We start from the raw sequence: 15,742 nt of genomic DNA on the forward strand, positions 1-15,742 counted from the left end.
AATTACTTTGCGGCGCAGATTAGATGGTACAAATAACCTTCCTGAAGGGCAGGAGGCAGGGGTGTCCCCCTGAGCCTCCAACACCTCACCCTCCAGTTTAGGATACAGTGCCGAAATGACTACCCCTTTCTGTAATATCGGGGCAGGGTTCTCATGGTCATCACCACCATGGATGCTCCGGGACAAAGAATGAGCCTTGACATTTTTGACCCCTGGACGAAAAGTGACAACAAAAGTGAACCTAGCAAAAAACAGGCACCATCTGGCTTGCCTAGGGTTGAGACGTTTAGCTGACTGGAGATATGACAGGTTCTTATGGTCAGTAATAACAGTAATAGGATGGATAGCCCCCTCCAACCAATGTCGCCATTCCTCGAACGCCAATTTGATTGCCAAAGGTTCCCTATTGCCCACGTCATAATTTCTCTCAGCCGAAGACAATTTTTTTAGAAAAGAAGGTGCGCTTGGACAGCATTTACCAGGGCACGAACCCTGGGACAACACAGCCCCAACCCCGACATCCGAAACATTGGGTAAACTGAGTATAAGTGAAGTGGCAAAATGATTTTTGAAGGAAGAAAAAGCCTGGAGGGAAGCATCCGACCATTTGGAAAAATCAGACCCCTTCTTAGTCTTGTCAGTAAGGGGTTTCACAAAAACAGAGTAATTTTGGATGGATTTCCGGTAAAAATTAGTAAAGCACAGAAAACATTGCAGACCCTTCAGGTTCTCGGGACGTTCCCAATCAAGGACTGCACGGATCTTCTCCGGATCCATCTGAAAACCCAAAGATGACAACATGTACCCCAAAAACTGCACCTCCTGTACAGCGAAAAAAACATTTTTCAAGTTTGGCATTAAGTTTGTTATCCTTTAATATCTGGAGAACCTGCTTAACATGCCCCCGATGAGTCTCAAAATCAGAGGAGTAAACCAAAATATTGGCCAGATAGACCACAAACCTCTCCACCAAATGATGGAAAATATAATTTATGAAATGCTGAAATACCGCAGGTGCATTGGTCAAACCAAAAGGCATAGCAAGACTCTCGAAATGTCCTTCCGGGGTACTGAACGCTTTTTTCCATTCATCCTCTTCACCAATTCTAACCAGATTGTAGGCTCCCCTTAAATCCAAATTGGAGAATACCTTAGCTCATACAACCTGGCTGAACAAATCAGGAATCAGAGGAAGAGGGTATGGATCACAGATGGTAATTTGATTTAATTCCCAGAAATCTAAACAGGGACGTAGACCGCCATAATTTTTACTTCACAAAGAAGTACCCTGCCGCCATGGCCGAAGATGAGGGTCTGATATGTCCCTTCTCCAGACTTTCCGCAATGAAATCCTTCATGCCTTGTCTCTCAGGACCAGAAAGATTATTATACAGTCTGGATTTCACTAGTAGTTTAGCTCTGGGGGTCAGGTTAATAGGACAGTCAAAAGCACGATGAGGAGGCAAATCCTGACATCCCATTTCAGAAAAAACATCCTTAAAACCAGACAGAAAAGCAGGTAATATTTCCGCAGTGACAGTAGCAAAGGAAATATCTAAACAGTTCTTATGGCAGTAATCTCCCCATTCAATAATCTCCCGTTTGCCAATCCACCAACGGATTATGTTTAACAAGCCAAGAAATACCCAAAACAATCGGTGTGGGAAGATTGTCCAGGACATAGCAAGGGATTATTTCACAATGAACTGACCCCACCCTCACTGTTACATTATGTATAATCTGAGTAAATGCTTTCTGTGCAAGTGGCGCCGAGTCAATGGCAAACATGGAAATAGGTTCAGCTAAAGCACAGCAAGCAAGACCATGAGTTTTCACAAACTCAGCATCAACCATGCTGACTCCGGCTCCACTGTCAACAAACACAGAAATTTTCTCGGTTTTGCTCTCTAGCACCACTTCTGCTGACAGGACAAACTGGGAACTGCAGGTTGGTAACAAATGCACCCCTTGTTTATCCAATTCCAGACTACCAAGAGTTAATAGAGACTCATTTTGTTTAGGAATTGCAGGACAGGTCCCAACAAAATGTCCCTTTTTCTCACAAAAATAAAAAAAATTACGCCTTTTTTCCTGCGAATCTCCGGGGAGATATATGATGTAGAGACACCCCCTAACTGCATGGGTTCCTCTACCTCCCCCAGTACTGGCTTAACCCCAGACTGCTCCCCCGGCAGAGGAACGCAACCCTGACAAGAAGGCCTCGGAGAAGGTGGTCTCACCGGTCTATCAAGACGTATGGCCAACGACATGGCAGCCTCCAAGGACTGAGGGGTTTCATATACTGCCAAGGCATCTTTCAACCTTTCAGTAAGCCCTCACAAAATTGACTTCTAAGGCCTTAGTCATTCCATTTGGAATCCATTGCCCATCTACGGAATTCCGAACAGTACATCTCCACTGAGCGATTCCCCTGCTGAAGGTGAGATAGCCTAGACTCAGCCAAGGCAACTCAGTCAGGGTCATCATAGATGAGGGCCAGAGCCCCCAAAAAAACCTCCAGAGACTGGAGACAAACCGAGTCCTGCGGTTTCATAAAACGCCCACCACTGAGGATCTTCCTGCAGTAAAGAAATCACGATATCAACCCGCTGCTCCCCATTTCCAGAGGAGTAAGAACGAAGTTTAAAACACAGTTTGCAGGCCTCCTTGAATACAAAAAACTTGTCCCTACCTCCTGAAAACCTGTCCGGGAGGGCAATCTTGGGTTCAGGCTGGGCAGGCCTAACTGCAGAGACCTCCACATTAGTGACCTGTAGCCGTTGATGTTGCTGCTGAACCTCACAGCAGAGGTCATTCACCTCCAGGAACAGACAGCAGAACTGCTCTGCAAGCTCTGCAACAGTACCCATACCAATGGAGAGAGGGAAAAAAAAAGTCCACACCCAAGAACACACAGAAGGGAAAAAAAAAAAAAGTGTCAATTTTTCTTTTTTTTTCCTTTTCAAAATGAGCTCGGATGGCGATAATGTCATGCAAGGTGTGGGAAAGACTTTGTGCAACACAAAGGGAAGAGGGAAAGGGAGCACAGACTCTAGGGAAAGGGGGGGGGAGTGGGCATCTCCTAGGTTGATCTAGCGTCACCCTGTCTCCCTTAACGTCCCTGTATTGGCTCTTCACCAATCGCTGCAAGCGTGCCTCGCCCTGTCTTTCCCTGGCGTATGGCTAGGGCTAAGGAAGGGAGGAGATGAGCACTAGTCGATCTCCACTAAACACTACAGACAACAAGGGTGGCTAAACGGGGAAACTGCTTAGCTTTAGACGACTCCAGACAAATGTGCACACGTCCTCAAGCTCCAGAGAGGTTGAAGTACTGCTCTTGCTAAAGCCTTCACAAGTAGTAATGAATATCGCCGGCACCTCCCTTTGAAGCACAGCAGGAATTTATACACCCAGGCAGGGTGATAATTAGCAAGAGGAAGGTAGCAGCTGGTTCCTAGAGACAGCCCCTAAGAAGAAGTCTGTAATGCCAAACGTTGAGATCTCCTGCAACCAACTGCAGGGCGACTGTCACTTCTGACATACCAGTGACACCACCCAAACAATGCAAGTCAACAAACTGCATGGCCTGGTGTAATGTGTTATCAACATATTAGCAAACAGAATTATTCAATGACCTTGCATCCCTGTCTAGCAATGATAACAGTACAATAAACTGTAAAAGCTGATACAAAAAGGTAAATAACAGCCAGTGATCAATTTATAAAAAAACAAGTCAACCTAAAAGAAGAGGTAACATCTAGACTCATGAAGAATAGTTATATCAGGGCCTACTGAATTTATGTCTGGCATAACTAAGAAAAAAAGCTGTGTCGTCACAGCAAGTTTCTCCCATTTGCTGATGTTGACTCCAAGGTTTTTGAAAGATGCTTTCTGGAAGTCTTTATAACGTTTCTTTTGTGCCCCCGACTTCTCGCTTTCCCTGACACAGTTCTCCGTCCTGCAGTTATTTAGGCACTCAGCTGTCTGGCATCCTTACTACGTGTCCAGCCCACCTGGCTTGGGCTTTCAGCCGAAGAGTGTAAACGCGGCATAGCCCAAATTGCTCCAGGATTGCCATGTTGGGGACATTGTCTTGCCACCTGATGTGGAGAAGTCTGCGGAGACAGCTCAGATGAAAGTGATTGAGCTGTTTGAATGCCAGCAGTAGACAGTCCAGGTCTCGCTGGCATAAAGAAGTGTGGTAAGGACCTCCGTGCGGTAAACCTTCAGCTTAGTGCTAAGTTCCCGTCATTCCCATATGTTCTTACGCAGTCTCCTGAAGGCGATGCTAGCTTTGGCAATTTTGTTGTTGAATTCAATGTCTATGGTCACTACGCAGGAGAGCGTGCTGCCCAGGTAGGTGAAGTTGTCAACTGCTTTAAGTTGTGCTCCTTCATTATAATGCGTGGCTGCTGGTATGGTTTTCCTAGAGCAGGTTGGTACATAACTTCAGTCTTTTTAGTATTGATAACAAGACCGAAGTTGTCGCAAGCTTATGAAAAACGGTCCATTTCAAACTGCATCTGCTGCTTTGTGCTGGCGTTTAGTGCGCAATCATCAGCAAACAAGAAGTCATGGATAACAGTCTCATGCACTTTCATAACAGCCTTCAGGCACCAGGGGTTGCAGTCAGTCCTGTAAGACATAGATTTGGTCTTCGAAGTTGCTAAAAACATCTCTCAACATGGCAGAAAATAGTGAACAAGGTTGGGACAAGTACACAGCCTAGTTTAATGCAGTTTGTAACTGGGAAGGCCTCCGATTAGTCTCCAGGTTTCCTTATGTTGTTGTGTACAATTTGTAAATGTGATGTATGGCTTCTCCACATGTAAGGTTATTTTACGGTCATCAAAATATGACTTTCAAGTAAAACATTTCTCATCTTCTACATAGCTTCTCCCCTGTGAGTTCTTTGATGTCGAAGAAGATGTGATTTAAAGGTAAAACATTTCCCACATTCTGAACATAAAAATGGCTTCTCATTTGTGTGAAATTTCCTGTGTCTCACAAGAACTGATTGATCTGTAAAACATTTCCCACATTCTGAACATGAATATGGCTTCTCCCCTGTGTGAATTCTCTGATGTCTAACAAGATTTGATTTCTCTGCAAAACATTTCCCACATTCTGAACAAGAAAATGGCTTGTATCCTGTGTGAATTTTAAGATGCCTAACAAGATGTGTTTTCTTATCAAAACATTTCCCACAATCTAAACATGAAAAAAGCTTCTCGCATGTGTGGCTTGACTGATGTAAAATAAGATTTGATCTATCTACAAAACATTTTCCACATTCTGAACATGAATATGTTTTTTTTGCTGTGTGAATTTTCTCATGTCTAACAAGCTCAGATGTCTGGTTAAAATATTTCCCACATTCTGAAAAAGAAAACATTTTTTCCTCTGTGTGAAGTTTTTGATGTGTAACAAAAGACGTTTTGGGGTAAAAAGTTTTTCCATACCCAGAATATGAAAATGGCTTCTTTTCTATAACAGAGGTTTCATTTTTAGCACCTTCTTTGTGACTTTTATATTTCTTAATAGTTTGTGATGAATCAGAAGTTTGGACCTGTTTACGAGAATCAGATGATAGATCTTTGCAGTGAAGGGATGACGGTAAATCTGGGATTATAGGATACACTTGATTCGTGTCCTGTTTGATATGAACTTTGTCTGATTTAAAAATTGAAGCTGTCAGCTGTCCCTCTAATCTCCTGGTAAAGTCATCTGTCAAGAATAAAAACAATTATTATTTTTGAATAAAATAATATAAAAATATTTATTTTTCAAAAAAGAATTAAATTGTGGGGTCTATTTTATCCTATCCTAAGTTAAATTAAAAATTGGTCTATATCAACACTTCAATGTAAAAACAGAGAATTTTTTATTTTTGTGTTTCATTTTTTTGTTAATACGTGAGAAGCACTTGAATGGTTAACAAACTTCCTAAACGTGGTTTTAGATACTTTAGGTGTGACGTTTTCAAAAACTTAGGCCCTTCAAAGTCACTTCAAAAGTGATGTGTTCACCCCAAAAAAAACAGGTTTGTGAAAGTTCTTTAACATATCAAAACTTCTTGCTAAACTTTCGAGCCTTCTTAACATGCGTGTAACAAATTTAGCGGCAGAGGGGGTTACCAGGCCCATGGAGGAAGAAAACCCATTGGTGCTAGCATTATTTTCAATTGCAGGTGAATCTGAAGCTCCCTGCCCCCCAGATTTTAAGCTTTAATTCTAAAAATATACAGTGCTTACAATAAAAGATATAAAAAGATGTAAAAATTAAACAATACACATATGCAAAACAGTTATAAAATAATAAGGGAGAAACAACAGAAATACAGGTGCTTCTCACAAAATTAGAATATCATCAAAAATGTAATTTATTTCATCTCTTCAATGCAAAAAGTGAAACTCATATTATATAGAATCATTACAAACAGAGTGATCTATTTCAAGTGTTTAATCCTGTTAATGTTGATGATTATGGCTTACAGCCAATGAAAACACAAAAGTCATCAAAAGTCATTAACTCAGTAAATTAGAATAATTAACAAAAACACCTGCAAAGGCTTCCTAAGCGTTTAAAAAGGTCCCTTAGTCTGTTTCAGTAGGCTCCACAATTATGGGGAAGACTGCTGACTTGACAGATGTCCAGAAGGCAGTCATTGGCACACTCCACGAGGAGGGTAAGCCACAAAAGGTCATTGCTAAAGAAGCTGGCTGTTCACAGAGTGCTGTATCCAAGTATATTAATGGAAAGTTTAGTGGAAGGAAAAAGTGTGGTAGAAAAAAGTGCACAAGCAACCAGGATAACCGCAGCCTTTAAAGGATTGTTAAGAAAAGAGCATTCAAAAATTCACAAGGAGTGGACTGCTGCTGTAGTCATTGCTTCAAGAGCCACCACACACAGATGTATCCAGGACACGGGCTACAAGTGTCGCATTCCTTGTGTCAAGCCACTCATGACCAATAGACAAAGCCAGAAGTGTCTTATCTGGGCCAAGGAGAAAAGGACCTGGACTGTTGCTCAGTGGTCCAAGGTGTTTTCAGATGAAAGTGAATTTTGCACTTCTTTTGGAAATCAAGGTCCCAGGGTCTGGAGGAAGAGTGGAGAGGCCACAATCCAAGATGCTTGAGGTCTGGTGTGAAGTTTCCACAATCAGTGATGGTTTGGGGAGCCATGTCATCTGCTGGTGTAGGTCCACTGTGTTTTATCAAGACCAAAGTCAGCGCAGTTGTCTACCAGGAAATTTTAGAGCACTTCATGCTTCCCTCTGCCGACAAGCTTTTTGGAGATGGAAATTTCATTCTCCAGCAGGACTTGGCACCTGTCCACACTGCCAAAAGTACCAATACCTGGTTTAAAAACAACAGTATCACTGTGCTTGATTGGCCAGCAAACTCGTCTGACCTTAACCCCATAGAGAATCTATTGGGTATTGTCAAGAGGAAGATGAGAGACACCAGACCCAACAATGCAGACGATCGGAAGGCTGCTATCAAGGCAACCTGGCCTTCCATAACACCTCAGCAGTGCCATAGGCTGATCGCCTCCATGACATGGCACATTGATGCAGTAATTGATGCAAAAGGAGCCCCAACCAAGTATTGAGTGCATTTTCTGAAGATACATTTCAGTAGGCCAACATTTCAGATTTTAAAAACATTTTTCAAGCTGGTGTTATAAAGTATTCTAATTTACTGAGATAATGACTTGTGTGTTTTCATTGGCTGTAAGCCATAATCATCAACATTAACAGAAATAAACACATGAAATAGATCACTCTGTTTGTAATGACTCTATATAATATACGAGTTTCACTTTTTGTATTGAAGAACTGAAATAAATGTAATTTTTGAGGATATTCTAATTTTGTGAGAAGCACCTGTACATATTGTCCTTCTGTTTCCTTGAAAGAAGGAGATAATTAATTATGGATCATAAGCAGCATTGGCAGCCCCCACATGTGAACAACTTTCTTTTGTGCCACCCAGCTTTTTATAGTCCTGACCATAGGCTCATATTTCCAGGGTGAGACAGATTGGCCCATTTAAAAATTGCTCTTTGTGACTGGATGGTGAGCTAAGGGCCTTGCATTTCAAATATCTTTCTTCTCCCCTACTCCTCCCTATACAGTAAATAGGAAATATTCTGCCCAATTGCTGTACCATTTGTCTCCCTTTGAAGTTCAGGGTCCAGGAGCTTAGGTGACAGCTCCAGTAAAAACTTTTGTGTTTGCAATACTGGTATATCCAGTTTCACCCTTTGTCACCTAAATGTAACTCTACTTCTGTTATACTTTTCCCTTATTGATTATACTGTATATTTCCTTCACAGTAACGTTGTATCATTTTTTTATGGCCAGCTAACACAGACTTTAACAATGCTACACATCTGAGCAACATGCTGGTGGGAAAACCCAAGTCCAAATTTTGTGCTTGGGTCCATACTGACTCGGGTTAATCCCATGCTTCTAACAGTCTAAAAAAATATAAATGGATGTTAGAAAAATAATACAAACTTAAAGTAGGAATACGGTAAATGTTAATTATTAACCATTTTGACTTCCTTTATTTGCGTTCCCTTGATTTAATGGAACACAAATTGAAATTTGAAAATAACAAAATTTTCAAACTTTTGGGCAAATATCAGATATATTAGCACTGCAGCCTTGCACCGCTGGGGTCCTGGGTTCAAATCCCACCAAGGACAACATCTGCAAGGAGTTTGTATGCTCTCCCCGTGTTTGCGTGGGTTTCCTCCGGATTCTCCGGTTTCCTCCCACATTCCAAAGACATACTGATAGAGAATTTAGATTGTGAGCCCTAATGGGGACAGTGCCGATAATGTCTGTAAGGCGATGTAGAATTAATGGCGCTATATAAGTGAGTAAAAACCTTTCTGATACTGGGCACTACATTATAACCCAAAATCCTTTGGTAGTCTTCAGATTTAATGATGCCTTGCCCACATTCAAGACACCCAGTGCCGGAGGCAGCAAAACAACCCCAAAACATCTTTGAACCTCCACCATACTTGACTGTGGGTGCTATGTTCTTTTCTTTGTATGTCTCATTCTGTTTTCGGTAAACAGTAGAACGATGTGCTTTATCAAATAGCTCTCTCTTGGTCTCATCTGTCCACAAAATTTTGGCTTACTCACGTACATTTTGGAAAACTGCAATCTAGTTTTTTTATGTCTCTGTGTCAACAGTGGGGTCCTCCTGGGTCTCCTGCCATAGCGATAAAATTAATTCCAATGTCGACAGATAGTTTGCATTGACATTGATGCACCCTGAGCCAGCAGGACAGCATTATATTTCTTTGGAACTTGATTGGGGCTGCTTATCCACCATCTGGACTATCCTGCGTTACAACCTTTCATCAATTTTTCTCTGCCGTCCACGTCCAGGGACATTAGCTAAAATGCCATGGGTTGTAAACGTCTTAATTATGTGGCGCATCGTGGTTAAAGGTCTCTGGAGATGGACTTGTAACCATGAGATTGTTGATATTTTTCAACAATTTTCGTTCTCAAGTCCTCAGACAGTTCTTCTGTTTTCCACGCTAAGTGTCGCACACACAGACACACAATGCAAAGATTGAGTCAACTTCTCCCCTTTTTATCTGGCTTCAGATGTGATTTTCATATGCCCACACCTATTACTTGCCACAGGGGAGTTTGAATGAGCATCAAATGCTTGAAACAAAGTTATTTAGCCACAATTTTGGAAAGGTGCCAACAATTTTGTCCGGCCCATTTTTGGGGTTTTATGCGAAATTATGTCCAATTTGTCTTCTTTTCTCTTTTTTTGTGTTGTTCCAATACACACAAAGGAAATAAATATGTGTACAACAAACCTTGTGTAATTGTAATAATTTTCTGAGAGAAATACTTAACGTGGTTGTCCACTACTATACAAAATGCCCCAATTTATTTAAACGGTGGAAATAAGTGTTTTTGTAAATACCTTCTGCTGTGCGTCTTGCCTGTGAGCGGTGCTATCGCTGACCGCTCACAGGCATCACATGACTCAATGATGCACTCCCCGCTAACTGATGGGCTGTGGGCGGGGTTTCCCCGTGCATCACTGCCCAGCATCCACCACACGCTTTCCCAATGAATGCAGGAGAGGGAAAGCACGTGGTAGATGCTGGACTGAGTCACGCCCTGCTGCAGCCGGAACTTGACGTGACATCAGCAGATGCCAGAGTAGGCTGCAGCTGGGGGTCACGTGATGCCTCTGAGTGGTCAGAAATAGCGCCGCTCGCAGGCAGGACGCACAGCAGAAGGTATTTACAAAAACAGTTATCTCCACCGGCATTTTATATAGCAGTGGACAAGCTCTTTAATTTTTTGAAACAATTTCAAGGATGCCAACACTTTCTGCCATGACTGTATGTTTGAGGGGAAAGCACTAATCCTGAGTAGTGCCAAAGTAATGGGAACAGCTTAGTGTGGAGCATTAAGTGTTCAAGCAGCAGAATGATGACCATTTCATTGTGATACCATGGGACTACACTACCGACAAAGCAGCCACAGCCGGTGACTGAGAAGAATCAGTGACTTTTCTGCACTTAGTGGTTACTACTCACCTGGGCAATTATATGTAGGAATCTCCTCTTTACACCTCTCATCACCCCTCATATATGTCTCTGTAGTATTAACATGGGTCAGATCTTTATCCTGAAACAAATAATGTAAAAGTCATAGACAGATGGAGATGTCACATCTATGATCAGCTCTAATCCTGCCACCTCCATCATTCTCACACAGGAATGAAACATATAATACTGGGGGATAAAACATGACTGAAGACAAGATCTTCACATCAGTCTACACATCATAGAGGAGATCTCATGACACCTTCTCTCCATCTACCTGATGATCCTGAGGAACACTGGGATTTTCTTTTGTACAGTCTTGAGGAAGAAGAGAATGGGGACATCTCTCTGGTGTTGTCTTCTTACTGGATAGAACTGGAGGAAACACAAAGGGACTGAATTCATTCTTTATATATAGATAATTATAGATCGTGTGTATTTAGTCCTGTCTATTACCTGGTGATGTGAGGGGTTGGGGAACCTCCATCATGACGTTCTTGTACAGATCTTTGTGTCCTTCTAAATACTCCCACTCCTCCATGGAGAAATAGACGGTGACATCCTGACTCCTTATAGGAACCTGACACATACAATGATACTGTTATCCCCCTGACCCCCTTCATAGCATTACTGTATAATATCCCAGCATTCCCAGCAGTGTCACCTCTCCAGTCAGCAGCTCAATCATCTTGTAGGTGAGTTCTAGGATCTTCTGCTCATTGACGTCCTCCTGTATCAGGGGGTGAGGTGGAGGCTCCGTGATTAGGCTCAGGGGTCTTCCCCATCCCTCAGACACAGGGGCCTGACAGCGCTCTCTAGAGGTCTTCTTCACTACTGTGTAATCCTGGTTATGGAGAGACATATTAATAAATCTCACTACAGACATTTCCAGAGTCCTCACCTCTCCAGTTCTGTCCATCTGTTATTCCCATAGATAAGAATGATGTAATGTGACGGCATCAGAATCTCTCACCTCTCCAGTAAGCCGGAAGAGGATCTCTAGGGTGAGGTGAAATATCCTCTCTACCATCTTGTCCCTGTCACTATCCATCCTTGGTGGATCAATCAGGAAAATTATATAGAAGATCTTCACTAGGAGGATTCTATATTGTAGAAACCTGAATGGGGAGAAGATGAGCCAATGGAAAAAAGTATGACATGTAGTAAGATAATAAGAGAAACCATATGAGATCAAATAAAACTGCAGATTGGCCGACTGTTTAATGAATATGGAGGCCTCCCAACAGATGATGTCAGGGGAGAGAAGGATCTGGCATGCTGAATTTCAGAGGCTGATCCTTTTGTTCTCCCTGGAAATAAGCTTCTGGCAGAGGAATCTACCAGTGGCTCTCTCAGAGACCACAGGAAAGCTCTGCTCAGCTGAATATTTTGTGTGTATGAAGGAGTTGAGAGAGATCGACCGTTTGACCAACAATTAGCCAATATGAGTAAACTGAGAGCGTTGTTGAAAAAAAAGTAAAAAAAAAAAATCACAGTTTAAGCAATAACAAATATACTTCATTATTGGTTAAACTCACTGAACAATGATGGTGAAATTACTTCCATAAAGACTACTATCTTACACAACCATCGTGTTGGTAAAGATTGCAAATGTCCTGAGTTCATCTCTAATGGCATAAAGAACGGGCATAAGTGAGTATTTATTTATTAGCCCAGGAAGGTATACCTAAAGATAAAAGAGATACAAACTAAAGTTTCAAGCAAGAGTGGGCATGATGACGTCACTAACAGGAGCACACTAACTGAGCCAGAACAGATCAATCAAAGATGGAAAGAGTACACGGAGCACCTCAACAAGAACGACTCAGTGATACGGGAAGAAACTGAGACTGGAAATGATATGGAGCCGAACTTCCTGAAAAAACAAAGTTGTTGCTGCGATAAATCTTCTGTCAAACAACAAAGTTTCTCGATGTGACAATATTCCAAAAGAGCTAATAAAGTCTTCTGAAGCATGCCTGTGTCAACAGATATGAACAACTGATAAATGGCCCATTCCGAAGAAGGGAGATGCTACTAACTGTGAAAAGTATTGCGCTTGTACCTCATGCAAGCAAAATACTACTGAAGATCCTACAAAGACAGTTAGAATACTGATAGTTTGACCGTGGCCTCTCTCAGGAGTGGGATACAAAAACAACAAAGACAAAATATTGTAGAAATATTATTACAATATTCAACCTATAATGTGACTATTCTTAAACCGCGCCATGACAAGAGTGTCAAGATAGAAAGCTCGATCATGGGACTGCTACTTAATACAAAGAAGACAAAGATATTGACTTATGTCAGCTACGACTGGGACACTTGAGATGGAGAGAGATGAACAGGAAGTTGTAAAGGACTTCAACCTACTTGAAACAATAATCACTCAACACGCAGTGGTGACATAGGAAATCAATAGGAGAATAGCTATGGGCAAAACGTAAAGTGCTGCGGAATATTTTGGAGCTATAGAAATAAAAATTATTTGTATTAAATCAAGAATGAAGTCACTGGACAAGGTCTTTAAATTGAGGAACATTTCACTGGCGATGAAGACACAACTCGTACATAGTTTGGTCTTTTCTGTACTAATATATGGATGTGAAACCTGGACGATGATGAAACAGCTGGCGGTACTGTGGCAACATTATATTGTGTGTGTGGGGGATGGCGGTACTGTGGCAACATTATACTGTGTGTGGGGGGATGGTGGTACTGTGGGAACATTATACTGTGTAGGGAGATAGCAGTACTGTGAGAACATTATACTGTGTGGGGGTCTGATGGTACTGTGGCAACATTATATTGTGTGTGTGGGGGATGGCGGTACTGTGGCAACATTATACTGTGTGTGGGGGGATGGTGGTACTGTGGGAACATTATACTGTGTGGGGAGATAGCAGTACTGTGAGAACATTATACTACGTGGGGGGGTGGCGGTACTGTGGGAACATTATATTGTGTGTGGGGGGATGGCAGTACTGTGGGAACATTATACTGTGTGGGGGGATGGCTGTACTGTGGGAACATTATATTGTGGGGGGGGGTGGCTGTACTGTGGGAACATTATATTGTGGGGGGGTGGCAGTTCTATGGGAACATTATACTGTGTGGGGAGGGTGGTGATACTGTGGGAACATTATATTGTGTGGGTGGGGATGGCGGTACTGTGGGAACACTATATTGTGTGTTGGGGGATGGCGGTACTGTGGGAACATTATACTGTGTGTGGGGGATGGCGGTACTGTGGGAACATTATACTGTGTGTGGGGGGATGGCGGTACTGTGGGAACATTATACTGTGTGTGGGGGGATGGCGGTACTGTGGGAACATTATACTGTGTGTGGGGGGATGGCGGTACTGTGGGAACATTATATTGTGTGTGGGGGGCTGGCGGTACTGTGGGAACATTATACTGTGTGTGGGGGCCACTAAAGAGGCATCATAGCTCCCAAGTGTCCTGGGACTATCCCAAATTTGAGGGCTCAGTCCCACGTCCCGTCATGGCACAGCTGTTCTCCCAGCTCCATGACCGGCATCAGAACTGAGGCAAGTGCAGGGGCCCTAAGGAAGAAGGGGGGCCCAATCGCCAGTTAGGAACCCCCTGGCACGCTATGGACGGGGTGAGTCAAGAAAGCCCGGTGCCAGCACCCCACTTCCTCAAGGCCCTGGCATTTGCCATACTTACCTCTCCTCGATCCTCCGCAACTCCGCTGTCTTCCTCATCTCCTGACGTCACTACAGTGTACCCACTGCTCTGACAGTTCCGAGAGCCGGAAGACACTGTGAAGTCCTGATCTGCCACCAGTGAGGAGAGGACCTGTACTGAGTGGAGCAATATATGGGGCACGTACTGTATGGATGCACAGATGACGTCGCGCTGCCCTGGGTGATCAAAAGCCGCCAGGGACGCTGGATGGTAGGAAATTCATGGCCTCCTATCCAGCTGCCAGGTACCACTGACCTGGACGCTGGACCGGAGTCCCGTGAATCGATCCGCTTACCTCCAGCCACAATCGTACTCGATACAGCAGACAGTCTTGGATTTGAGTCTTCGCCTTGAAGTCTCTGGCGTCTGCTGAATGTCCCTAATTACCAGTGCCCCTCTGACAACTCCTCCTGCCAGGGGAGAAAAAAAATAGTAAATGGCCGTGGATTGGGGTGTGACCAGGAGCGTGGCCAAAATTTGACACCACGCTACTCGCGCCGCATGACTTCTCTTTCTTTCTATTCTTCAAAAGTAGGGAGGTATCATAATCTGTGAGCAATGGAGGTTTCAATGTTTCCTGTCTATCATAGTTAGTTTCTATGTATCAGAGGAAAAGGAACAAAGAAACATAATGATTCTAAAAGTGGCAACTAAAAACATCTAAATATTCTCAGCGCTGAAGGGGTTACTGCCCCCTGCACCCAGTAATGGGGGATCTCCACATACCTCCACCTGCAGAGCCGCCACCACATATATGGCTGTTCTGTGCGCACAGGACCTGTGATGAGGTCACAGGAGGGGAGGAGTCAGGGGTCACATGATCAGGGGCCTCAGTGGATGCAGGACTCTGCTGTGCTGGTTGTCATGGTGCTGGATGAGGGGAAGGTTATGTGTGGGGTCAGGAGGGGTTTACAGTGTGGATGTAGCAGAGCCGCGTGTGTACGAGGTGTACGGAGCAGAGCCGCGCGTGTACGAGGTGTACGGAGCGGAGCCGCGGGTGTACGAGGTGTACGGAGCGGAGCCGCGGGTGTACGAGGTGTACGGAGCGGAGCCGCGTGTGTACGAGGTGTACGGAGCGGAGCCGCGCGTGTACGAGGTGTACGGAGCGGAGCCGCGCGTGTACGAGGTGTACGGAGCGGAGCCGCGCGTGTACGAGGTGTACGGAGCGGAGCCGCGCGTGTACGAGGTGTACGGAGCGGAGCCGCGCGTGTACGAGGTGTACGGAGCGGAGCCGCGCGTGTACGAGGTGTACGGAGCGGAGCCGCGTGTACGACGTGTACGGAGCGGAGCCGCGCGTGTACGAGGTGTACGGAGCGGAGCCGCGCGTGTACGAGGCGTACGGAGCGGAGCCGCGCGTGTACGAGGCGTACGGAGCGGAGCCGCGCGTGTACGAGGCGTACGGAGCGGAGCCGCGCGTG

General features: G+C 44.0%; 1 protein-coding gene across 1 annotated transcript; it reads right to left on the minus strand.

The window, feature by feature from the left end:
• Window positions 1–3,641: 3,641 nt before the first annotated feature.
• Window positions 3,642–15,103, minus strand: LOC141270675 (gastrula zinc finger protein XlCGF66.1-like). Its single transcript, XM_073680772.1, has 8 exons — window positions 15,051–15,103; window positions 14,620–14,734; window positions 11,582–11,726; window positions 11,273–11,452; window positions 11,065–11,188; window positions 10,886–10,983; window positions 10,600–10,690; window positions 3,642–5,727 (listed from the first exon to the last, which is right to left on the minus strand). The coding sequence occupies exons 3-8, from the start codon at window positions 11,657–11,659 to the stop codon at window positions 4,886–4,888; spliced, it is 1,413 nt and encodes a 470-aa protein (XP_073536873.1). The 5' UTR covers window positions 11,660–11,726; window positions 14,620–14,734; window positions 15,051–15,103; the 3' UTR covers window positions 3,642–4,885.
• Between the last annotated feature and the right edge of the window lie 639 nt (window positions 15,104–15,742).

The sequence above is a fragment of the Phyllobates terribilis genome, unplaced genomic scaffold (assembly GCF_046119375.1).
Source record: "Phyllobates terribilis strain yellow unplaced genomic scaffold, ASM4611937v1 Scaffold_5__5_contigs__length_657084704, whole genome shotgun sequence".
Lineage (NCBI taxonomy): Eukaryota > Metazoa > Chordata > Amphibia > Anura > Dendrobatidae > Phyllobates > Phyllobates terribilis.

Coding starts and splice junctions, on each gene's coding strand:
- LOC141270675 (XM_073680772.1), bottom strand. CDS start 11,659: ATGGATAGTGACAGGGACAAGATGGTAGAGAGGATATTTCACCTCACC. Junction 11,453..11,581: donor TCTTCCGGCTTACTGGAGAG/GTGAGAGATTCT, acceptor CTCCATAACCAG/GATTACACAGTAGTGAAGAA. Junction 5,728..10,599: donor TCCTACATATAATTGCCCAG/GTGAGTAGTAAC, acceptor TATTCTTGACAG/ATGACTTTACCAGGAGATTA.